The 24,870-nt window shown below is 40.0% G+C and overlaps 1 protein-coding gene across 4 annotated transcripts in view; it reads left to right on the forward strand.

Annotated features, from left to right (window-relative positions):
- GRIA3 (glutamate ionotropic receptor AMPA type subunit 3) overlaps positions 1 to 24,870 on the forward strand; it is a 311,476-nt gene that overhangs the window by 190,010 nt on the left and 96,596 nt on the right. For all 4 annotated transcript variants that reach the window (XR_011385359.1, XM_008273165.4, XM_002720270.5 and 1 more), the window contains exon 5: positions 3,693 to 3,746. Coding sequence is in view for 3 of the 4 variants with exons in the window: in XM_008273165.4 (XP_008271387.1) it covers positions 3,693 to 3,746 (54 nt within the window). In the remaining variant the exon portion in view is untranslated. The remainder of the gene's footprint in view (positions 1 to 3,692; positions 3,747 to 24,870) is intronic.

Genomic DNA, 24,870 nt, shown 5'->3' on the forward strand with positions numbered 1-24,870 from the left:
TTTATACTTAAAGTTCTGAAACTAATTCAGAAAGAGCTATTATAATTACTGTAAAAGCAAAGTTGAATATTCTCGTGGTTACCAGAGTCATTATATAACTGAGGGTACAATTTATACCTCGATCATCCATGAAAAGAATAAAGATTCAGGGCTCATTGAACAAGAACCATTCCCATTAACTATATAATTATTTTTATAGCAAATACAATACTCCTAGCCCCCTCTATTTCCATAACCCTTGTACCAAATTTTTTTTTAAAAAATGGAAATGCCAAGAGCAAGATGTGACATTTTTGGCAGTGAGGACTCACCTACACTAGCATGGTCCTCAGCAGGGTCATAGCTGCTTCACAAAAAATTTCATGGTAACTGAAATTGCTCTCTTAAGGGCTGTGACTTTGTCCAACTGTAGGCTCATATAAGTGCTCTCAGTATGTTTAAGGCAGGCTAGGCTAAACCATGATGTTTTGGAGATGAGGTGTATAAATGCATTTTTTGCATATAATATTTCCAATCTATGATGGGTTTATTGAGATGTAACCTATTCTAAGTGGCAGAGCATTTCTATGTGCTAAATACCAAAAGTCCATACTTGCTTTAAGTTCTTAGAGAAGAGGAAAAAGAGATGTCTAAAGCCACAGATAGGGAAGTCTTCAGGAAGAGACAGGTTCAAGGTGCTCCAGAGAAATGGAACCATACATCTGAATGTTGTGCTGGCAAGGCAAGCCCTTAAGTAATTTCAACTGGAGAGAGGGAGGGATTGGGGGTGGGGGTGGAGAGACAGAGAGAGAGAGAGAGAGAGAGAGAGAGAAACATGATTATGAGATATCTGTTTTCAATTAATTTAAACTATGAGCTACATTTCTGACTGATTATTTATAGAGGAAATGAAAGGTTAATGAATGTCTTGAGGAGGTGATTTCTCATGCTGCCATGACACAAAATGAGTTGTTAGGTACCTTCTGGGACATATTCTTCAGTATCTGCTTGTGAGAAACATCCTTACTGAGGACATTTGTCAACTTTGGGTGGCAAGTTGGGACCATACATTTGTTAAATTTTTAATTCACTGACAAGCCTCAACATAATAAAATCAGAGGGCTTTGAGTCTGCCAGAAAAATGAGCAATATTCCCAAGGACATATGATAGAGCTTAGACAGAAATAAGGAAAGAACCTGAGAGGAAACAGCGTAGGTCTCTCTCACCAGAGGCAGAGTTTACAGTCCTTTGCTCACAGGGAAGGTGAGAGGAAGCAAAAGAAAACCACGGGGTAGTGAGAAGAGCCCCGAAGAAGCCAAGAGCCCAACCTCATCACTCACTGTTTGTAGGCAAATCACTCACCTTGCCTGAGCCCCCATTTCCCTGCCTGTAATCTGGCCTTCCTGTCTCAGTGGGACCTGACTGTACAACATCTACAAGACTGTTTTGAGAGGTGCATTATGTAAGTACATAATGGATAGAAATGTGGGAACAGGTCATTCATGAAGACATTGTTTTTCAGGTTCAGAAAAACTTGAAACGATTACAATATCTGCTTTTAATCCAGGCACAGATGGTCTGTTCAGAGCAAGCTCACTTATTTGAAGGTAGCTCTTTCACATCATCCTTCCAAAACTTAGCCTTAAACTAGAAGCCATGGGAAAGTTTGCTAAAGATAGGAACACTTAGGTGTCACAAAGCTGCTGTACTAAAGCCCATAATTAATTCCTCATCCTTGCTTCCAATGCTTTCTTAACTCTTTCACATACGATTCTTACCAATCTTAGTTTTCCAGTTCAGAGTAAATTAAAAGCTGCAAACAATAAGGGGTGTAGATGCAGGCAGGGAGTGATATTAGAAAGAGGTACATTGTTGGCAGAGGAAGTGACAGACTGACTTAAAGAAGAAGGAGGGGACAAAACGAAGTAGACCATGTTGTACCACTGCACAGTATAATCATGGATATTTGTTGTGAATGCCTGAGTCATCAGCCTATGGTTTATTGTGTTCAGTAACTTCTGCTGAAAAACTCAGGGCTGTGTATATTGTATTTTAGGGAAAGATTCCATCAGAAATGCTCAAAACCCAGTACTTAAGAGAGTAATGTCTATTATTTCAAATTCTTTCTTTTATGCGGCAGCTATGACCCTACTGATGTTGAGATAGGTGAGGTTTCACTGCAAAATGTGTCATGTTTTGCCCTTGGTCTTTTCTTTTTTAGAATTTTTGGCATAGGGCTTGTGGGAATAGGGTAAAATGGGAGTATTATGTGTAAAATAGTGCGCAGAATTATGAAATCCTCCATTTGCCAGAAATTTTGCTGTGCTTTTCTACAAGGAAGTAAATTTAAACCAAGTATTTAGTGAAAATCTTCCAACTTCCAACCAATACATTTGATTGCAAAATAGTCAACTCACATACATATGTTAAGATAATAAAAATGGGGGCAGTGTTGTACAGCAGATTGGACCACCACCTGCAACACTGGCATCTCATTTTGGAGTGCTGGTTCAAGTTCTGGCCGCTCCACTTCTGATCCAGCTCCCTGCTAATGGCCTGGGGAAGCAGTAGAGGATGGTCCAAGTGCTTGGGCCCCTGACACCCAGATGGGAGACCTGGATGGAGTTCTGGGCTCCTGGCTTCAACCTTTTTGGCTGTTCAGGGAGTGCACCAGCAGGTGGAAGATCTCTCTCTCTCTCTCACTGTAACTCTGCCTTTCAAATAAATAAATAAATCTTTAAAAAGAAATAAATCTAAAAATAAATAAATATTTTAAACATCTCTAACTCTGCCTTTTCAATTAATAAATAAATCTGAAAAACACATAACATTTTAAAATAACAAAAATGTCATCTCTAAACTAGAAGGTGTAGTATTAATACAGTTTCCTCATGAAAGCTGTGATAAGAATGATGACCTCGAGGAAGGGGTTCTCTGCCTCAGCACTACTGACATTTTCATTGGTTGTGCAGGCTGCCTTGAGTGCTGCAGGATGTCTAACAACAAGCCTGGCCTCCACCCACCAGATGCTAACAGTACACCTCCCAGTTGTGACAACCACAAATGACTCCAGGCATTGCCAAATGTCCCCTGAGGGGAACCCCCTCCCCGACTGCCCTAAGGCATGGTGATCAGCACCAAAAGATGTGCAGGGAATCACAGGTGTTTCATATTCAGGTAGGAAATGGAAAGAAAGCCTTTTAGGAAAGTTTTCAATAAGCAAAAGCAACCTCAGTTAACCTGAAAATCCCATTAACCCCATTCTTCAAGTGTTCTATTCCCTAAGCATTCCAGATAACCACAAAAATGTACAGTACATTCTATTTTCTAATTTGTATGCAAAGTTCAGCTCATTTTCTATCTCAACAGCTAAGTACAGAAATCCAGTTCATGGGTGGAAGAATCATCAGCTTCATTGCTTTTGCCATCTATTTTAAGTGACAATGATGCTACTGACCTGGAAGTTTAGAGGATTTTTGCCCCTCTTTGTTTTGACATTTTAACTTTGATATTGTCAATTCTTCCTGTTTTATCTGGCTGCAACTGAAATGCATCAACAAGGAATCTGGTCCAATTAACTGATTGTACTGTATTTAAAGTCCTAACACCACTTTGTTCATCATTTAAAAGCATGTTCCAGCCATTTCACTGTTTGTGCAGTTGAAAATGCCCTTCCTGAATAAGTAAAATTTCTTCTTTCTTCTTTCTGTAGGTCGTGATCCTGGGAAAACATTCAAGAGGTTATCACTACATGCTTGCTAACCTGGTAAGAACAAGCAAAGTGTCCCTGGGCAGCATGCTGTATTTAGTTTGTGTCATCTGTAATCACCCAAAAAGGAAATACATGAAGTACCTAATGTATTCTCTAGGAGCTTGGAAAAATGACTTCAGTAAATACTAAAACCTGAATGCAGTAGCATTCAATTATACTGTCTTCATTTTATCCATGAAGATACATTTTCTCCTCACTTAAAAATTATTCGACATGATTCCTCACTTATTATTCTTGGATTCAATTTAGATTTATAATGTAAACTATAGTTTAATCAGCTTTAAAATATAAGCCATAGGACAGATGACACAGGAAACCGACTCTGTCCCAATTAATCCAAGAATATATGCACATCTCTACAAGATTTTTTCTTTCAGAAGATGAAACCAAATCTTTTCAAACTAGATGCCAGAGAAGATTTCAACGTAGTGTATTAAGTGACCCTGTCAAAGTGTATAGCCACCTTTCTACTTACATGCATCACAATTTGAATCTTTACCTTCAAACTTACCAGGCCTTTTAAAGGTGTGATATTCTAGATGCCAATATGTCATTAAGGTTTATATTATAGTATATTTCTTCTTTCCCTGTAAGGGCAGTTTGTTTAGGAATGAACAAAATGGCTTATAAATTAGTAATATCTGTTTGGCAGAGGCTCTGAATAACACTATCTCCATAGAATGAAAGAGAAATATGAAATTACAACAACAATACTAAGAATCTATTCAATTAATACAAAACATGAGTTCTAACCCCAATTTTGCTTCATTAGCACAACAGAATCATGATCATTATAAAGCTCTTAAACCAAAAGAATAGCAACAAAGGTGAAAGATTATTGTAATTATATTCTCAGGTTCCTTAAATCAAAGGAGAGATCTTATTTTAATAATGAGTATTTTCTAAATGAGAAGCCAAATGTTACTTAAGCTTCTTTCCTAGGAAGTATGTACAAACACTTTATAAGACGAAGACTAGAGCTACTACTTTGAAATGTAGTGTGCATCTTCTCTAATAATTGGCTCCAAGTGGAGCACTTCAGTCCATTTTGGGGACATATGAACCAAGTTTTTATGAGGACAAATCTCTTAATCTGAATACATTCAATTTGCTGCTTAGGTACTCGATTAAGTAAAAGATTGTGGTTCTTTTTCTCTCAATGCAGTTTAGATTAAGGCTTGGCAGAAAATATAGATGTCACAACAAGGTACCTGACACAATTATTGATTTTTTTTTTCATTTCTGCCTCACCAATAAATATTCTGCTCTCCTTCCTCCCTCCTTCTTCCTTCCTTCATCTCCTCTTTCCTTCTCTTCTACCTTATTTGACCTAGAAAGAGAGTATACATTGCAGTGTTTAAAAATGTGGGGTCGGCCAGTGCCGCAGCTCAATAGGCTAATCCTCCGCCTGCGGCGCTGGCACACCGGGTTCTAGTCCAGGTCGGGGTGCTGGATTCTGTCCCGGCTGCTCCTCTTCCAGGCCAGCTCTCTGCTGTGGCCTGGGAGTGCAATGGAGGATGGCCCAAGTGCTTGGGCCCTGCACCCCATGGGAGACCAGGAGAAGCACCTGGCTCCTGCCTTCGGATCAGCATGGTGTGCTGGCCACGGCGCGCTGGCTGCAGCGGCCATTGGAGGGTGAACCAACGGCAAAGGAAGACCTTTCTCTCTGTCTCTTTCTCTCTCTCACTGTCCACTCTGCCTGTCAAAAAAAAATGTAGGGTCCACTTATCACTGACAGGACATAATGTGACTTTACATAATTTTAATGGAAATATATTTTAATATGTATTGGCAAAATATAAAACTAGCTTATCAAAATCAAAACTATAGATATTATTACTTCCTACAGGGCTAAAGTAGTAATTTAACAGAAATAAAATATTTTTTAGGGGCTGCCATTTGGCCTAGTAACTAAGACACCTGTGCCCATATAAAAATGCCTGGGTTTGATACCTGGCTCCACTTCTGACTCAGCTTCCTGCTAATGTTGACCCTGGGAGGTAGCAGTGATAGCTCAAATGACTGGGTTTTTGCCACCTTCATTGGGAAACCTGGATTGAGTCCCTGGTTTCCAGCTTCAACCTCAGTCAGGTACTGTTGCGGGCATTAACCAGCAGGTGGGATAGAGGGGTAGAGGGGGAGGGAGGGGAGTGACAGAGATCTGTTTCTTTCTCTCTCCCCTGTTTTTAATTTAAAATACATTTATTTAAGAGTCAAAGAGAAAAGAAATGAACATATTTTTTAATGTTCAAGTACTCAATAGCATAAACTATAGAGAGATATATAAAAATCCGCTTTTTGTATATGTGATTGTGGTTGTACATGGTGCTGAAGTTTAATATTGAATCGGGGGTTGGAATGTCTGAGTTGTCACACAGACTACAACCAAGAAGCTATGGATTTCAGTTTTTTTAATATAAAACTCATGTGAGAATGGAGGGAGTTCATTCATATGTTGAATGAGTCCTTTGGATGCAGAAGCTAAGATAATAAGAAGTTCAAGATATATGTTTATGAGTAATACTCATGAGAGATAAAAGGGAGGGAGACACAAATATACAGGGAGAACTTCAGACTATAATACAGGTACGAAGGAGGGAAGGGGAAAGGAGGAAAGTTCGGTAGGAAGGGCTTCACACTGTGGCATAGCTCTAAGAAAGCGCCAGCCTACACAACTGAGAGTTCCAGTGCGAAGATTGCCCCTAGAGGAGCCACATGCTGCCCCCAAATGACAAACTATTGCATACTGCATCCTCTCTCTGCTCAGTCATTGACTGGCAGCTGCCCAGCAAGCACACACCTTGAACGCTGAGGCAGACCCTGAAGGCACCAGAAGCTGGAAGCTGTTGCCTAACGTTACTCCCTGATGCAAGCTCTGTCCTCAGGAAAGATCTGAGCCATGGTTGTTTCAGTTGGCCTGGGATGAGCAGATAATCTATAAGGACCTTTACTGGTCTAGAATTCTGGCTGATGCTTCTTATTCCTACTGACAATCCTTCAGATAAGCTTTTGTTTCAACTTCGAGATACGGACCTGTGATAAATAAAAACTTGTGTGATGAAAGTCCAAGAGAGAAACACTAGGACAAGGCTATGGGAAAGAATCATTAATTGAATCCTAACACACAACTCAGAATCATGAAACCTTGTACTGAGTGCTGCCAACAACCCAGTGAACCCTTCCCTTGTTGAGCCTCTGGATGGGAATCCAACCCTGGATTACAGCCTCATGAGATCCTAGACAAAAGACCCAATTAAATTTTGCCTGGACCTCTGACCCACAGAAATCATGAGATAATAAATGTGAGAAGTTTTATGCCTCAAAAACTAGAATTATGGAACCTTGGGGGGAATGTCTACTATAAGAACAAGCAAAGTCTGTTCTTTCAAAAAGTAAGTAATATATAGTATCATGTCAGTCTGAGTAATGAAAACACGAACTCATTTATCATGTCTTGAGCTGCCACCCTTTCTGTTCCTCTAGTGACTTTCTTCTCATTTGAACTCAGCCATGTGTCGCCGTAAGTTCCTGTACTCTATATTAAATTGTATTTGGCAATATAGATAAGAAATACTGTCCATCTCTGATAATAATAATGAGACAGATTATCCCCACTATGGTTTCCAGATTTTTTTAAGCAGATGAAAATATCAAAAATACCTCATGCAAAGACACAAACCCAAAAACTAAATGAAAACCACTTAGAAGTCTTGTGGATGATCAAAAAAGGGAGAAGTGGAGCTAAGAAGATGCTTCCTTTTCAAATGAGTCAGCAGGCTGAAATCTGAGGATATATAAACACACACACACACACACACACACACACACACACAGGAGCAAAGTCTAACCTAAGTTTTGGTGTTGCAACATCACAGAACCACTCCTTTCTTCTACAAATACAAATCCAAGAATATTCACATTGCCTGACTAAGCTTCCTGGAATCATCTGCACCATAGTTTCTAGTTTCCCCATTGATCCTGGGCTCCATCTATCTAGCAAAGACTTCTTTGTGCTTTTACATGGACCTTCTCTAGTAACAATCCTAAAGTGAGAAGGCTTGGCTATTCCATGAGTACTTCAACAAAGTCCTGTCACAGATCAGGGTGCACATTTCAGAGTGGACAAAAATCTGCAGAAAATTTTAGCTTGGTGCAATTCCTGGAAGAAACAAAAGATTACACCAGGAATAAGGCCAGAGGTGCGATCTGTCAAGGCAGAAGTGGATATCCCAACAGAGAAAGTAAGTCTCTTTCAATTCTGTATTAGTTAGTGATGCCTTTTTTGAAAAAAAAAAAAAAGGATTTATTTTGTTTATTTGAAAGGCAGAGTTAGAGAGAGAAAGACAAAGAGAGACAGAGAGTCTTCCCTCCACTGGTTCACTCCTAAATGGCAGCAACAACCAGGGCTGGGCCAGACCAAAGCCATAACTCAGGAGCCAGGAGATTCTTCTGGTTCTCCCACATGGGTACAGGGGCCCAAAGACTTGGGCCATCTTCCGCTACTTTCCCAGGCCATTAGCAGGGAGCTAGATCAGAAGCAGAGCAGCTAGGACTTCAACCCATGCCCATATGAGATGCCAGCATTGCAGGTGGCAGCTTAACCACGAATGCCACAATGCTGGCTCCTGTCTTCTTTTTTTTTAAGAAGTTTTCCCATAATCTTATTTTCTCTTCCAGGACTGTAAGATGTTGTTGTTTTTATACTCTGGTCCCAGAAACAATCAGCATGTTCAATGGTACTGCAAAAAGTTCATGGAAACTGGAATTAAAATATAAGTTTATGTGGTTGCAAGCAATTTTGAAATCCATGCATACAGGCAGTCTTCAAAATGTTCACAAAAGTGCATTTTATGAAGAATATGCATGATTTCAGATTTTTTGCATCCCAATAAATCTATCTTTTGATTCTATTTTCTAGGACATTTGTGAAGTGCCCCTGTAGATACTCTATCAGTCAAGCAATCTCTTTTGCTCATGTTAAGGTCCTGGATTAGGATCCTTAAAACTGTATTCCTAGGCATGTTATGTATCATAATTTATTTTTTATATCTGTCAATAATACTATCTCAGTGATTGTATGAAGAACCCTAGACTTAAAAAAAAAGGAATAGATGATGGAGACAATGTGGTATAATGCAATAAAGCACTAGACTGCGAACTAGGAATCAGGTTTGAATCCCAAGACTTCATCCAACTAGCCTTATGGCAAACCAAACCTCTGTGAGTTTATTTTTCAATCTATGAAATGGAAGAGTTTTACCTGATCACTATCTCCAAGAATGTGCTATTTGTATATGAGATGGCAAAACTTTTTTAACTCACAAGTTTTGAATTTACATTAAATGTATACTAGGAAAAAAAACTATCCAATCAATTCTGCGATTTTACAGATACTACTCTAAAGGCATGAGGCTAGATACTTATGTTTAAAAATGTAGTCAATGTAAAGAAAACTATTAAGTAAATTGTATTTCAGGTATTCTACCTATACGGGACAAGAACTACAAAGAACTATAAAGGTATAGTAATGCCTAAAATTTGGAAAACACTATAAGATCACTTTGAGCTCCACATTTCTTCACTTTTGGAGGTCAGTTTGGACTAAAGTAAAACAGGAGTAATTACATAGGCAGAGCAGCTGGGTGAATGCTGAGGACACGAACAGGAAGCAAAACCAAAGCCCTGTCATCCCTGAGGATATAAAGTCATAAGGCACACTGAAGCTTTGAAATTAGTCCAAGTGGGCAAAAGTCAAGAGAGGTATGTGTACTCTTAGCCAGGTTCTAAGCAGAGCTGAGAATCTGAAGGACCAGTGAAAAGACACAAGGCAGACAGGCTCTGGGTTGAGATGACCCAACAGACATTTAGTAAACCCAAAAGACAGACCAAAAAAAAAAAAAAAAAAAAAAAAAAGAACCCAAGCAATTGAGGTGCCCAGAGGAGAACACGAGCAATAACAGGGCTCATTCAGTGCTGTACTGATCAACCACAGTCTCAGAAGATCTGATAGTTTCCCTGCTGAGGTCAACACCAACCCCAGACAGTTGACAAAGTTGTTGACGCTGCAAGTGGCAGTTAGGTAATGTCAGCTGTCAGCCATAGCAGCAAGCAAGCAAGTCAATCATTGTACTAGGGGAAAAAAGAGAAGGAAGTCCATGTATCTTACACTCTTTCTGTTGTGCTAGCTATTTTCTTTGGACTTCTCAATTAATCATCTCAAAATGCCTATGAGGGAAGACTTCCTGCCCACTTACCACCCTGAATCTTTTTTTTAAAAAAAAGATTTATTTATTTATTTGAAAGGCAGAGTTACAGAGAGGCAAAGGCAGAAAGAGAGAAAGGACTTCCATCTTTTGGCTCACTCCCCAATGGCCACAACAGTGGGAGCTGGACCTATCTGAAGCCAGGAGCTTCTTCCGGGTCTCCCATGCGGGTGCAGGGGCCCAAGGACCTGAGCCATCTTCCACTGCTTTCCCAGGCCATAGCAGAAAGCTGGATCAGAAGTGGAACAGCCAGGACTCGAATTGGTGCCCATACGGGATGCTGGCAGTGCAGGCGGTGGCTTTACCTGCTATGCCACAGTGTCAGCCCTCTGAATCTCTTATAGATCAGGAAATGGGCTCAGAAAAATGTATAACTTGCCCAGACTCTCTTGGCTGATCCAATGCCAGTCTAGATTTTCAACCCCGGTTGGTTAGATTCCTAACAAAGCACCTGGCTCTTCCTGCTTTATCCACTCAACCATCTCAGTGAAACAGAAGGCCAGCCCTCCAAAAGTAACATAAGAGCACTTATAAAGACAAACACTAATGAATGAAGCAAAAGCTGCACATTCATGATGGTGAAATGGCAAAAGATAAAAGGGCTTAAACAACAAAAACAGCTTTGCAAATCTTGGCTTGAAATCTGTCCAAGGGGCCAGTATCTTAACTGGAACCAATCACATCTTCATCACTATCTCCTATCCTGTCACCTTCTCCCCCTCATTTCACATACACACACACACACACACACAGAGAGAGAGAGAGAGAGAGAGAGAGTGTGTCTCATGCCCCTTCTTTCTTTCTCACTCTCTTCTCTCTTTCCCTCCACAACCACCTCATTCACATTATTAGTATGCCAGAAAATAATGATGGGAGCGTGCACTAGATGAAATCTAATTTTCCCAAAATTTTACTAAAATAAAAGCTTACTCATAAAATAGAACCCAAAGAGACAGACAGAAATAAACTAGGAATAAGAAAGTGAACTCTGTGGCGTACCAGATCTTAGAATGTTCTTGAAACAGAGAGGAGCTTGCTTTGTTTAGGAGAAAAAAAATGAATTAGAATGAGATTGAGTCATGCTGTTTGGCTTGCCAATAACAACTATTCCTTATGCTCCCTTCCCCTTCCAGGTCTTCTTGTTCTGTTCTCTACTTTCCCTTCCTTTGTTCTCCCATTTGTAATGTTCTAAATACAAAATTCAAATGCTCAAAGCCACGTGTTGTGATCCCTGACACCTCAGCAGATGGCATGTAAACACAGAGCGCATTGGGCTAGAGCCTAGCTTTGCAAGCAAGGGAGAGGGCTTTGGAGGGAAAAACTCCCACTGGTCCCAAGTGCCAGAGAGCCCAGTCATCTCCCCTGGGTACACAATGTCTCTGGTAGCTCAGGATTCCTTTTCTTCTCCAAATGGATATAGGATGCTGCAGAACACCAAGGACATGAGAGTGGAGACTGGGCTGAGGTCCAGCTTCCTACTATGCATTTAGAATGTCACAGGCACTTGTCAGCTTAAAGTAGCCAACTTGAGACACTCATTCTCCCTCTGCCAAGATGCTCCCATTATAGTAAACACTCTCTCCTCCCCGCTCTTGTCTCCTCCTTCCCCTGTCTCTCTCGCTCTCTTTCTCTCTGCTCTTGCTGTTTCATTGTGCTGCATGAAACTAACAAGGAAAGATCACCTCTAAACCAATATTCTAACAAGTTAGGGTGAACAAATTCCGTCTTCTCCTCTATGCTTCTTGATCATGTCCTCTAAAATAGTGCTTTTTACAATATCTGTGAAGATGGGCCAGGCTTTCCTCCAATTTTCATGGACCAACAAAAATGCAGTTAAAATAAGTTATAAAAGAAGGAAATAAAAAAACAGGATATATAAAATATACTCCAAATTTTAGTATATTCAATAGCCATAATATTGCACTGTCAAATTACTATAAAGGTTTGGAAAGGCTTACTTTCAATTTCTTTCTTTATATCATCTCAGTCTGGTAACAAACAGTGAAACAGCCATCAGTAAGCATGCACTTTGTATAGCAATGTTCTTTTCTTTTTTTTTTTTTTTTTTTTTTTTTTTTTTTTGACAGGCAGAGTGGATAGTGAGAGAGAGAGACAGAGAGAAAGGTCTTCCTTTCGCCATTGGTTCACCCTCCAATGGCCGCCGCGACCGGCGCGCTACGGCCGGTGCACCGCGCTGATCCGATGGCAGGAGCCAGGTACTTATCCTGGTCTCCTATGGGATGCAGGGACCAAGGACCTGGGCCATCCTCCACTGCCTTCCCGGGCCACAGCAGAGAGCTGGCCTGGAAGAGGGGCAACCGGGACAGAATCCGGCGCCCCGACCGGGACTAGAACCCCGTGTGCCGGCGCCGCTAGGTGGAGGATTAGCCTATTGAGCATGGCGCTGGCCGAATAGCACTGTTCTAAACACCTTCACGATAAGTCTTGTTTCTCTCTACTGCCATGTGCCCAAGACCTTGTTCAATTTACCACAAAGGAGACAGAGCATAGTGTCCTGACAAACCTTATAATTATATAGGACAACAAAAAAAATATATAGGACAAGTCAAACTTGCATAGCTTGTGATAGTTAGCACGGGGATAGAACAGGTGCTAGGAGAGGGAATGAAGAGAAAGTAGAGAGGGGAATAAGTACTCTACAGTGTGGCCACAGAAGACCTTTTAGAAAAACATGGCTTTTGAAATAATGATGTGAAGAGTGAGAAAGATACAACTACATGTAGAATCAGGAAAAGTTTATACATAGAGAACAACACACGTGAAGGTCCTGAAATGGAAAAAAGACTGATATATTCCCTTACTGTCAGAAGGCAATTTTGGCTACAGTGGAATGAGTGACAGTACAGATTATGTAAGGTTTTATCAGGCCAGATTAAGGAGTTGAGCTTTTTTCAACAGAAACAGAAATCCATTGAAGAATTTCAAGCAAGAGGTGGGGGTAAAGACATGATCTGATTTATGCTTTAAAAAAGATCATTGTGAAATTAATGAATTTTATGATATATAAATTATACCTCAATAAAGTTATTAGTAAAAAATATATTAGTGGATATTTTTCCCCACTAATAAGCACATATATCAAGTTTTGATTATTTGTTTACTCATACAAATAACTCCCACTGGACTGAAGTATCATGAGGACAGGGATAAAGTTTGATATGGTTCACCACTGTACCAATAGCTAGTACTTAGAAGATTTCAAAGTACATTTTTTGATTGGATTCAAGAATAAAAGAGTAAATAAACAATTGAAACAACCTGTAATCAAGTGCTAATTCGTATGGTGTAATCTTCAACTCTACACACTACACCCTCCCAGGAGGATGCACCAGCTTTCTAGAAAAAGACTTGTATCTCTCATAGCAAACTGATAACTGAGTCACCACAATTACTCCGCAATTCCTTATTGAAGCATCACCCAGATGAACAATTCAAATAGTAATAAATGAAAAGCCAACAAACCCAAATTATGAGATAGATAGATGTCCTTGGAACTCTTCCAATCCTCATCCTACTACGTCTATCTTCCCAATAGGCAAGTCATGTTTCCCATTCCTCAAGCATAATCAATCATCAACTCTATGAACATTACCCAACTTATCTTGTCTCTATTTGCACCATGTGCAAAATGTGCCCTAAGAATAGTACTATATGAAGGAAATCGTGTATCATATATTGAAAATAAACACTTTAAAAGCCTTGACTACATTGATTTCCAAGTTTCAATTATCCACACTACTGGAGGGAAAGTGACTTATAATATGTACAAATGTAGAGAGAAGGGATAATACCAAACTCATTTGAATCTTTGGAAGATTCCATCTGCTTGAATGCCAGTTGTGTAAACAATGTCTGTGTAAAAGATAGCTTCAGGGAACCAACCAAGGTTGCTTAAAGAGTCCTGTATGAACTTCTTATGTACAAAGTTCATAGCTTTATACAGTTACATTCAAATGTGGGCATCAGTGTACTGAATCAAACAAACAGATGCAATGTGATTGAGACATTAAACTAGTGATGAAATAAAGCATAATTTAAAAATCCAAATGAGAGTCCTGGCTGCTCCACTTCTGATGCAGCTCCCTGCTAATGTGCCTGGGAAAGCATCAAAGGATGGCCCAAGTGTTTGGGCCCCCGCCACCCACATGGGAGACTAGGATGAAGTTCCAGGCTCCTGGCTTCAGCCTGGCTCAGCTCCAGCCATTGCAGCCATTTGGGGAGTGAACCAGTTGAAGAAGGATCTTGATTTCTTTCTCTCTCTCTCTTTCTCTCTCTCTCTCTCTCCCCCCATCTCTAACTTTATCTTTCAAATAAATCAAAGAAATCTTTTTAAAAATCCAAATGAGTAGTTTCCTTCCCAAAGAAATTACTTCTGCAGATTTTACCCATGTTGTCAAAAAATATCACTATTGTTGCACAGAGGTGAATAATTAAATGAACAGATACTTGGTACATAGAAAGTAAGAAAGTGAAGTTTCGAAATGCCATATCTATGAACATAGAATTGCCTCCAATATTCCCCTGCCATTTCTCATATCCTCTAATCCCTTCCTTCTGCACACAAAGTTTACTAAACCAACCAATGGAAACAATACCCATATGGCCAGCAAAACCATAAGTATCGACCAAACAGAATTGGTGAAACACAAGCAACACTAAAATTTAATAAGTTCAGGCTAAGCACACAAAAGTCATTGAGTATCTAATTCTCACTTCTAGTTATAAACTTCCTATGAAATAATAAAATGAGTTTGACAGAAATTCCACTTATCACAACAGAGAACTTGGACTTTGGAGTCACTTAGTAATGATGTTGTGGAGCATTTACATATATTTATTGCATATAATGCATGGGAAGTAATACAATAAAGAAGACAAAATCCACAAGCCTACATAAGAATGTACAACTAAGGAGCATAATTGACTCTCTTACTACGTGGTAGAGGATACAGTGACAAATTTGATGGAGCTTTTTCTTACCTATTATTTTACTAACTTAAAATACTGGTGAAGATACAGGGGAAAGGGAACTCTTAGACACTGTTGACAGGAAAGCAAATTAGCACAGCCGTTATGGAAAATAGCATAGAGTTTCCCCCCCAAAAAAAACCTAAAAATAGAACTGTCAAATGATTGAGTGATCCCACTTATAAGTATATATACAAAGGAAATAAGTATGGGGAGGAGATATCTACATTGCCATTTTCATTGCAGCATTTCTCATGATGGCCAAGATATGGAATCTGGAAATCAACTTAAGTATTCATTAGTGGACAAATGGATAAAAAATATGTAATAAATATGAACAAATGTACATATATATATATATGAATATTTAGTCTTCAAAGAGGGAAAATCCCTTCCCTTGAAACAACATGGATGAATCTGGAGGACATTATGCTAAGGGAAATAAACCAGGCACAGAAAAACAAATACTGCATGATCTCACTTCTATGTGGAATCTAAAAAAATTGAACTCATAGAAGTTGGGAGTGGAATGAGGCTGGGGAGGTAGGGAAGGGGGAGTGGTTGATGAAAGTGTACAAAGTTTCAGTAAGCAGGATAAATAGGTTATGAGATCTATTGCACAGCAAGATGATTATTGTCAACCATAATGTATTCTTTATTTCTAACTAAGCAAATTTCAAGTGAATCAACAAAAAATGATAGGAGAGGTGATTGATGTTAATTCACTTTATTTAATCATGCCACATTGTATACATGTATGACAACATCACATTGTATATCATAAAGGTATATAATTATGTATCAATCAAAATAATATTGATAAGAAATAAGTGGAAGGACAGGAGAGTCAAGAAAAAATAAATTTCAATAGAGGTTCCTAGAGCTATTCAGTATGAGATAGGAACTATTTCTAGACAAAGAAACCAAAGTTTAAAAGGGATATGATGGTAGGAGCCAGTGTCGTGAATAAAGCCACAGCCTGCAATGCTGGCATCCCATATGGATGCCAGCTCATGTCCCAGCTGTTCCACGTCCAATCCAGCTCCCTGTTAATGGTCTGGGAAAAGCAGCGGAAGATGGCCTAAAGTGTTTGGCCCTGGAACCCATATGGGAGACCGAGATGAAGGTCCTCGCTCTTGGCTTCAGCCTGACCAAGGTCATTGCAGCCATTTGGGGGGTGAACAAACAGATGGAAAATCTTGTGTTCTCTCTCCCTTTCCCTCTTCTGCTCCCTCTCCCTCCCTCCCTCTTTCTGTAACTGTGACTTTCAAATAAATAAATATTTTTCAAAAGGGATATGAAATGGCTAGAGCATGATGTCTCCTTTGGGGAAAATGGTCTAGGAGTAGAGGGGAAGAGATCATGAAAACTCTTGAAAGTCAAGCTAAGATACTTGGCTGTTAATATGCATGGAGAAAGTAGGGAACCACTGCAATAATGTGAGGTAAGGTTTATTATTCTCTGATTTTTAGGCTGGCAAATTTACTTTGTGAAGGTTAAACTGGAGAGGTGAAGAACTGCAAGTCAGAGTAGCAGCTAGGAAGCTAGGACAAGAGTGTAGTTCTGTGGTTCTCAAAATCTCAGCTTGTGCTTAAAACTCACTTGTGCTGTTGAGTTAGGTACTTGGGTCCCATACTCAGTAGGTCTAAAGTGCCACTAATTAAACAAAGGGATACAGAAGAACAAAATATTTTGAGGCAATGCAATAAGTTTGTATGGAAGCATATTCTTTTTAAGTTGCACAAGGAATATGGAAGTGAATTTAGTCAGCAGGCAGTCAGAGAAAGTGGTTTCTTGGAGCATGAGGATCTAATTGGAGAGTCATCGGTGTCTCAAAGTAAATTCAAGTTGAAAATTCCAAAATCAAATAAGGAATCCATTTGTTTTACAGATTATAACTGCCTCAAAGTATAATAAATTCATTGACTGAAATTCTTGTGGCATGAAGATTATCCTCTTTTTAAAAAAAAGCAGACTCTGTGAGCCCAGCTACAGAACTCATACCTGCTCTCATACTCAAACACTCAAAGTGAAAAATGAGAAAAAGGAAATTAAGAAAGGAGAGATTGTAATGTCTTTGTGTGGAAAGGAGATGCCAGAAGAAGAAACTTGTTTTCAAGCAGAAATGAACTGCTAGTGAAGGGATAAAGCAGTTGCTATAAAAGAGCAATCTGCTAAAAAAAATCAAATAAATATACTGGAACACATTTTTTTCTTTGGTGGAAATGTGTTTTTTTTAAGATTCATTTATTTATTTGAAAGGCACAGTTACAGAGAGAGAGGAAGAGAGAGAGAAAAGGAAGGGGAGCAGAAGGAGAAGGAGGGGGGAGGAGAGAGAGAAAGTGATCAATCTTCCATCTGCTGGTTCACTCTCCAGATGGCTGCAACAGTCAGGAGCTTCATCTGGGTCTCTCACGTGGGTGGCAGTGGCTCAAGCACTTGGGCCATCTTCTGATGCTTTTCCCAGGCCATTAACAGAAAACTGGATTGGAAAGGGAGAAGCTGGGATTTAACCAGCACCCATATTGGATGATATTGCCATAGGTAGTGGCTTAACCTGTTACACCACAATGCCAGCCCCACTCATTATATATTTAAACCAATAATCAAACTCATGCTTTTTCTAAAGACATGATATTTCTGATAATTTTTTAAAAACTGTGTGTTTTCACGTATGTGGCTGTCTTGGTGGTCACTGAACTGCTGCTCACAGAACTCAGGATACACAGGGAAAATGGAGCATAGAGAGGAGACAAGACCTGTGGGCTAGAGAGATACCTGAGTGGCAGCAGTTGGAGTATGTCTGATAACAGGAATATTCATGGAAGTGGTCAGAGATGATTGGCTGAGGGAGTCATGCCCCACCCACAGGTGTTTCTGTCAGGAAGAAAGAGTGAGGATGGTAAACTGTTATATTAGTTCTTTGCTGAAGCTGTCCAAAAAAATCTAGTCTCAGTTTTCTCTACCTGAGCACTATGCTGTGCATAGTCCCAGTAGAATCTAGCAGTATGTGATGGAAAGGTAACATGCTTTGGGTCATGTTAGAAGGGAGACAAGTGAACCAGAAATTAGTTAACTCCTAACCTTAGCGCTTAGATCCTAGCTTTCTTCTTTCTGCCAATAGCCTTTTGCACATCTATTTTTACCTTTTCTTATCAAGATATTCTGTAGTTGTTTCTGTTGTGTTATTTAGGGAGATTTCAGTCAACTCAGCCAGATATCCCCACATCAGAGTATGCAAGTGGTCAGCTCAGGAAATGAAACCTGACAATTTTTTTTTTATCAACTAAATGCCTTAGAATATTGTGATACTCTTCATGGGAAAATGGTCTAGTAATACACTCATTTGTAGTGTACCATTGTCCCTTGCCTTCAATTCCCATCTTACATCCTAGAGAAGTACTGCTCAGCTCTGCTTCAGTGGTATCTTTGCTAAAGTTGTCCAAATAATCTAGTCTCCCTCTCCTATACTTTGCATACTCTATTTGCACCTGTCAGCCACACAATCTAGAAATATGTGGCAGAAAAATAACATGCTTTTTTAATATTAGAAAGGAAGCTGTTAGACTAGGAGACAGACAATTCCCGCTATTTATAACAAAACTAGATTCCTGGTATTCCCCACTTGCCACAACCCACCCAGTTTTTGTTGATTACATCCTGAGTATTTGGTAGTAAGTTGTTACATTAGCATCTTTGCTGAAGTTGTCTAAAACATTGTCAGCGTTCTGTATCTTCAGACTCTCTTATGCATATCATGAAATCTAGCAAGTATAACGGAAAAGACAACATATTTTGAACCATATTAAATGAGAAGTAGTAAACCCAGAGTCAGCATTTCTCTCCTACTTTCCTTATGTCTACCAACACCCTTCCTGCTTTCATTCACACTTTTCAACTTCCTGATATTTGGTGGCTATTTCTATGGCATTATTTTATTTATGGATTTCAGATGGACTCAGTCCAGTATCCCAGTTGTAGTTCTGATGAAAAGGTGAAATGTCTTAAAACATTCTGACAAGAGGAAAAATGTGGTAAATTCCCAGTAAATTTATATCCTGTATATAAAATCATTCTTCTAATAATAACATTTTTTACTATAACCTCATCCCCTTGTGTCATTGCTTTCATTTCCTGGCTATGTGGTAGTAGTACCCAGTAGTCAACATTTCCTTTCCTACCTTCCTGTACTCTACCCATGGCCTTTCCGCTTTAATTTCCACCTTTTTCCCTCCCATTGAATCAGTGTACACTTCCATTGCAATTTTTTAGAGATCAATGGGTTTCAGCCAAATATTCATACCTCTGTGATTTGTTGGCTCTAGAAATGAATTGTGGGTAGCATTTATGTACAAGCAAACTTCTTTACATATGATAATAGGCAAGGCAATACAAGAACATTCCAACATCCTCCCTTAACTATTCATCGCTCAGCATTCTCCTTCATGTCACAACCATCTCATTCCCCTACCTTCTTTTACATCCTAGACACTTTTGGTAAGCTCTGCCATATTATTGGTGTCTTGGCTGAGCTTATCCAAAAAAATCTACTCTCAGTATTCTGTATCTATGTACAGAAGCTAGATGTATGACAGAAAGCACAACATACTCAAGCCATGTTGAGTAAAAAAATTCATGAACCAGGAGTTAGCCAACAACTGCCCAAGAGTCATCCTTTCTCTTTTAACTTCCTTATTTCTTCCACTGTTCTTCTGAATTTTATTTTCCTCTTTTATGCTCCAAATATCCAGTGGTTGTTTCTGTTGTCTTATTTTTAAAGGGAGATTATGGGGTCAGACCAGATATTCTTGCTTGTTGATTTGCAAGTGGCAAGCTCAATAAGTGAAACCTAGGAAGAGGTTATGAGCAAATGAAATGCCTTAAAATCCTGTCATAGGAGGAAAGACAGCATCAGATGCCAGGGAACTCCTGCCCTTTTTACAAAGTTTGTTCCATAATACTTCTGTTTTTATCACTCCCATTTTTCATTCACTGTCTTCCCTTGTGGATATTTACTAGTCAACTCTGTTATATGACTTTCTTTGGGAAGCTTTCAGGAGACTGATGCTTCTTTTGTTACTTGGAGCTTGTATTTGCACATACCAGTGGTTGAAGCTAGCAATATGTGGTATGAAGCAGTATGTTTGAAACCCTGTTAGAATGGAAACAGGTAAATGATGAATCAGCCAATTCCTGCCCCTGGGTTGGCAATTCTCTCTGCTAAGTTCCTGATTTCTTTCAGTGATACTTCCAATTTTATTTTCTCATTTTTCCATTTGGATTGTATTTAATATATTTTTAACATTCATATCATTGCAAAGATTTAGGAGAGAGTCCACCTCAATAAACTCACTTCGAAGTCTGAAGTCAGACTCAAATGGAGAAGTTTAGAGAGAATTATAGACAAGTAGAATTCCTTAAAATCATGAGCAGGAATATGTGAACCATGAGTCAGCCAAGTCTTATGTTTGTGCCCGACAATTTCTCCTCATTTCCATCATCATGCCACTATGTCCCCTGAATCAACACCACTCTGCTTCCATCTTCATAACCCTGGTTGTTGTCTGTGCTCTCATCTATATTACTGCCTTTACACTGGTTCCAAGGATTCCCAGACTCACCTTTACCAATTTGACTGCTGTGGGTATCTTCTCTGATGGAAAATATATACAAGACATTATAGAAATGCGTATTCCCTTAATATTTTTGGATATTAACAAAGGAGTTCCAGGAACCAGATATCACCTCTCTATCAAGATCCTCATTCCTAAAATACTATGATCCTCAGTTTCTCTCTTTCACTCCCTTTTAATCTATCTTTTCATGCTTACTAAATGCTTCATGGTCATCTCTCCCCCATTAGTGTCTTGGCTAAGCCTGTGAGAAAAGTATGGCCTCTGTTTTCAGTCCTTGAAGGTGCTAATGTGTGGAGAAACGCAGTTCATGCATTACAAAGTGAAATTCAGGTGGAAAGTGGCCTGGGAGCCAGCTAGCCCCTGCATTTTCTTCAACATCTCTCCCCTACTTTCCATCTTCCTATCACTGACCTTCCTCCTTATTTTTTCCCTTAATTGTCTGAATGGTTAATGTTCATTTTTGTTATCATAGGGTACTCACACAGGTTTTAGAGTATCAGTATTTTCAACTTTAAGGCCCTTTTGCAGCCAGCTCTTAAGAAGAAATCTAGGGGCCGGCACTGCGGCTCACTAGGCTAATCCTCCACCTGTGGCGCCGCACCCCGGATTCTAGTCCCAGTCGGGGCACCGGATTCTGTCCCAGTTGCTCCTCTTCCAGTCCAGCTTTCTGCTGTGGCCCGGGAAGGCAGTGGAGGATGGCTCAGGTCCTTGGGCCTTGCACCCGCATGGGAGACCGGGAGGAGGCACTTGGCTCCTGGCTTCGGATCAGCGCAGCGCAATGCACTGGCCATAGCGGCCACTTTTGGGGGGGGGGGGTGAACCAATGGAAAAGGAAGACCTTTCTCTCTCTCTCTCTCTCTCTCTCTCACTGTCTAACTCTGCCTGTCAAAAAAAAAAAAAAAGGAAGAAATCTAGGAAGAGCTGTGGACAGGTGAAATGCCTTAAAATAACGAGATCATTCATGAGTGTGGACTAGAAGTCAGCCAATTCTCGCCCCCAACTTGTAGCCTAACTTTTAATTTCTATAAATGTCTGTCATCTTGGATTTTCCCCTTCACCATCCACATTGTTGAAGGTCATTTTCATTGCAGTAATGCCTGGACAGACACCTTGAGATTTCTGTGTAGCCAATCAAGATCTGAATTCTACACAGCAAAAGTTTGGTATAGCAGTTAAAATGTTGCTAGGGATGCCATCAGGGTGCCTGGGTTCAAATCCCAGTTCCACTTCTGATTTCAGTTTCCTGTTGTTAGGCACCCTGGGATGTAACAGTAGATGGCTCAAGTGGTTGAGTACCTGCTACCCGTGTGGGAAACCTGAAGGAGGTTCCAGACTCCTGTCTTCAGCCTGAGCCAGTCTTAGTTGCTGTGGGCATTTGGGGAGTGAACCAGCAGATGGCTCTCTCTGTGTATCTCTGTGCCTCTCAATTAAAAAAAAGTGAATTCTGGCAAGAGTAATGGACAAATGAAATGTCTTCAAATAATCAGACAAGTGGAGAAAGTGAACCAGAAGCCAGTTAACTTCTCCCCTGAATCAGAACATTTCTCCTAACTTCCATCATCCCACCGTGGCCCTCCCTGTCACTACCATTTTATTTCCCTTTTTATATACTCGCTTTATGGTCTGTTTTAGTATTTTTACATTGGTTTGGCACCATTATAAACACCATGAGGGTTGTTTACTGAATTCTAACAACATGTCACAGAAAAGTACATTGCTTTAAAATTTGGATAGCAGATAAACAGGACAGGACTGATGACATTTCCTGTTTTCTAGCCAGAACCCACCTCCTACATTCTCCATTCCTACCACACTCTTCCCTTCCTTATTTCCTGCCTGCTTGTATGTTTGCTGCTTAGCTTTGTTGCATTAGTTATTATACCAAGGTTATGGGTAGACTCAAGCCTCAAGTTGTAACTTTTCCACTATGATTACACACAGCAATAGACTCTAGCAAGTTGTTTTAGGATTTTTGAAAAGAATGCTTTTAAAAATAGAATCCATGTGGGAAGTGGAACAGGATCCAGCAAAATCTTCCTCCTTAGCTATCTCCTCCCTCATAATTTCCATCCTTCTACCACTGACAACACTTTCATTCTCCCTTCTTACCATCCTTGTGTTTGGTGGTCCTCTGCTTTATGTCAGTGTCTTTCGAGAGACTTTAAGAGACTCAGCCTCAGTGTTACCACTGTGAGGAATGTGGTACACCAGCCTAAGACGAATATCTAACAAAAGGTTATGCATAAATGAAATGCCTTAAAATAATGAGATAGAAGGAGAAGGATAACACTAGCTCTTGGACCTTAGCCACTAAGTCTCTCCTATCCTCCATCTCTCTTCCACTGATGTCTATCTACCCTTTTATTTACTCCACTTGTCCTTTTTGGATAATTATATTATCACCTTTGCTGTGTTCATGTCTTAACATAGTTTTGAGGTGAATATTTGACCTGGCTTAGGGTTATAGGTATCATAACCATAACAAATCATCAAAGATTGTTATAGAAAGCTACAATGTCTTAAAATGCTGGGAAAGGAGAAGGCAGCCCAGAAACTAACAGAATCCTGCTATTATGGAGAAACTCCCTGCTAATTTCCATCATCCTACCCTCTCTCTCTTTCCTCCTTTCCCTTCCTAGTGCTGGATGTCAACTCTGCCGTCTTTGTGTCTCAGAAGAGGTTGTGGAGAGAATCAAGCTTGAATTTTTATAATCCTGTAGACTCAATGGTCACTTCAAGCATAGAGTTTCTATTTGATTTATTTGATACAAAATAAAATAGGTATTTGATACAAAAATAAAGACCTTTTTTAAGAAAGCATCATGAAGAGAAGGATGACCAACAGCAAACTAACTTTTGCCTTTTGGCCAGCAAACAGTTTTCTTTGTATACCCTGACACCACTGCTCACCTCCATTCTCTTTTCTCCTCCCATTTCTAGGATATTTGCTGGTCAGCTCTGCTGCATTAGTGTTTAAGAAAACTCAGCCTTAGTTATCTCAACCTTGAGGGCTGTGGGTTGATTTATCTAAATGCTGGGCACCAGAGTGACATGCAAATCACAGAATCTGACAAGAGATTACAGTCAGCAAAATGTATGCGAATAACAGAGAGAAAACTAGGACCAGGAGCCAGCCAACTCTTGCCCTTAGCATCAAGATGTCTCCTTTTATCTCCCTAAACATCTGTTACCTCCTTTCTTTTTCTACCTTCCTTCTGCTCTCCTCACACTGTCAACCGGGCTGGGTTAGTGCTATCTTCCTGTAAAGCCTAATAAGCTTTCAGGGCACTCAGTGGAGCTATTGGTCTACAGTTCCTATCACCCAGAACAAGTCAAGTAACCTCCCCCTGAATTGGTTTGTGCTGTTATGGATGCGTTTCATCCCTTGATAACAACCAGTCTAATTCAAGCCTGACAGGTGCCAGATACATCTGTTTTAAAACATAGATTGACTAAGAAACGTTTAGGTGCTCAGTGGTACATTTGAGGAGCAGTAGAGAGATCAGTGCACAGTATTCCTATAAAGATGTTTCCATGGGGCTGACTGCCTGCAACGCTGGCATCCCATATGAGTGCCGGTTCCAGAGCCAGCTGCCCAACTTCCGACGCAGCTCCCTGCTAATGCATCTGGGAAAGCAGCAGAGGATGGCCCAAGTGCTTGGGTCCCTGCCACCCATGGGGGAGACCTGGAAGAAGCTCCTGGCTCCTGGCTGCGGCCTGGCCCAGCCCAGGTTGTTGTGGCCATTTGGGGAGTGAACCAGCAGACAGAAGATCTCTTAATGTTTTAAGTAAATTTTTTAAAATAAAAAAATAAGATGTTTCCAGATTATAATATGCTCATTGACGTGGAAGACACCTAAGTGGGAGCATGCAGGGCCTACACGACTGGGTGAAGCCTTCAGGGAGTGAGGAGATGATTGCTGAGGGGAACTTGAGCTGGACCCCTCCTTTTAGTTTATTCATCCAAGAAAAAAGTACTGATGGTAAATATCTAAGAAAAGAGCAATATGTTGGACAGTAACCAGATTGAAGTGCTGGCTCTTGGGCCATTAAGACAGAAATGAGATTTCTGGAATCCTCTCTCCCTTTTGTTAATCTACTTTCCATCTTAACATCCTGAGGGTACTAGAAAAATAGGAGTGTGATGTAATCAAAGTGAGAGATATTGCTTTCTAATGCATATTTTGTCTATTGACCCTGGGGACCAGGATGGTGGCAGAAGCATTCTCA

The sequence above is a fragment of the Oryctolagus cuniculus genome, chromosome X (assembly GCF_964237555.1).
Source record: "Oryctolagus cuniculus chromosome X, mOryCun1.1, whole genome shotgun sequence".
NCBI lineage: Eukaryota > Metazoa > Chordata > Mammalia > Lagomorpha > Leporidae > Oryctolagus > Oryctolagus cuniculus.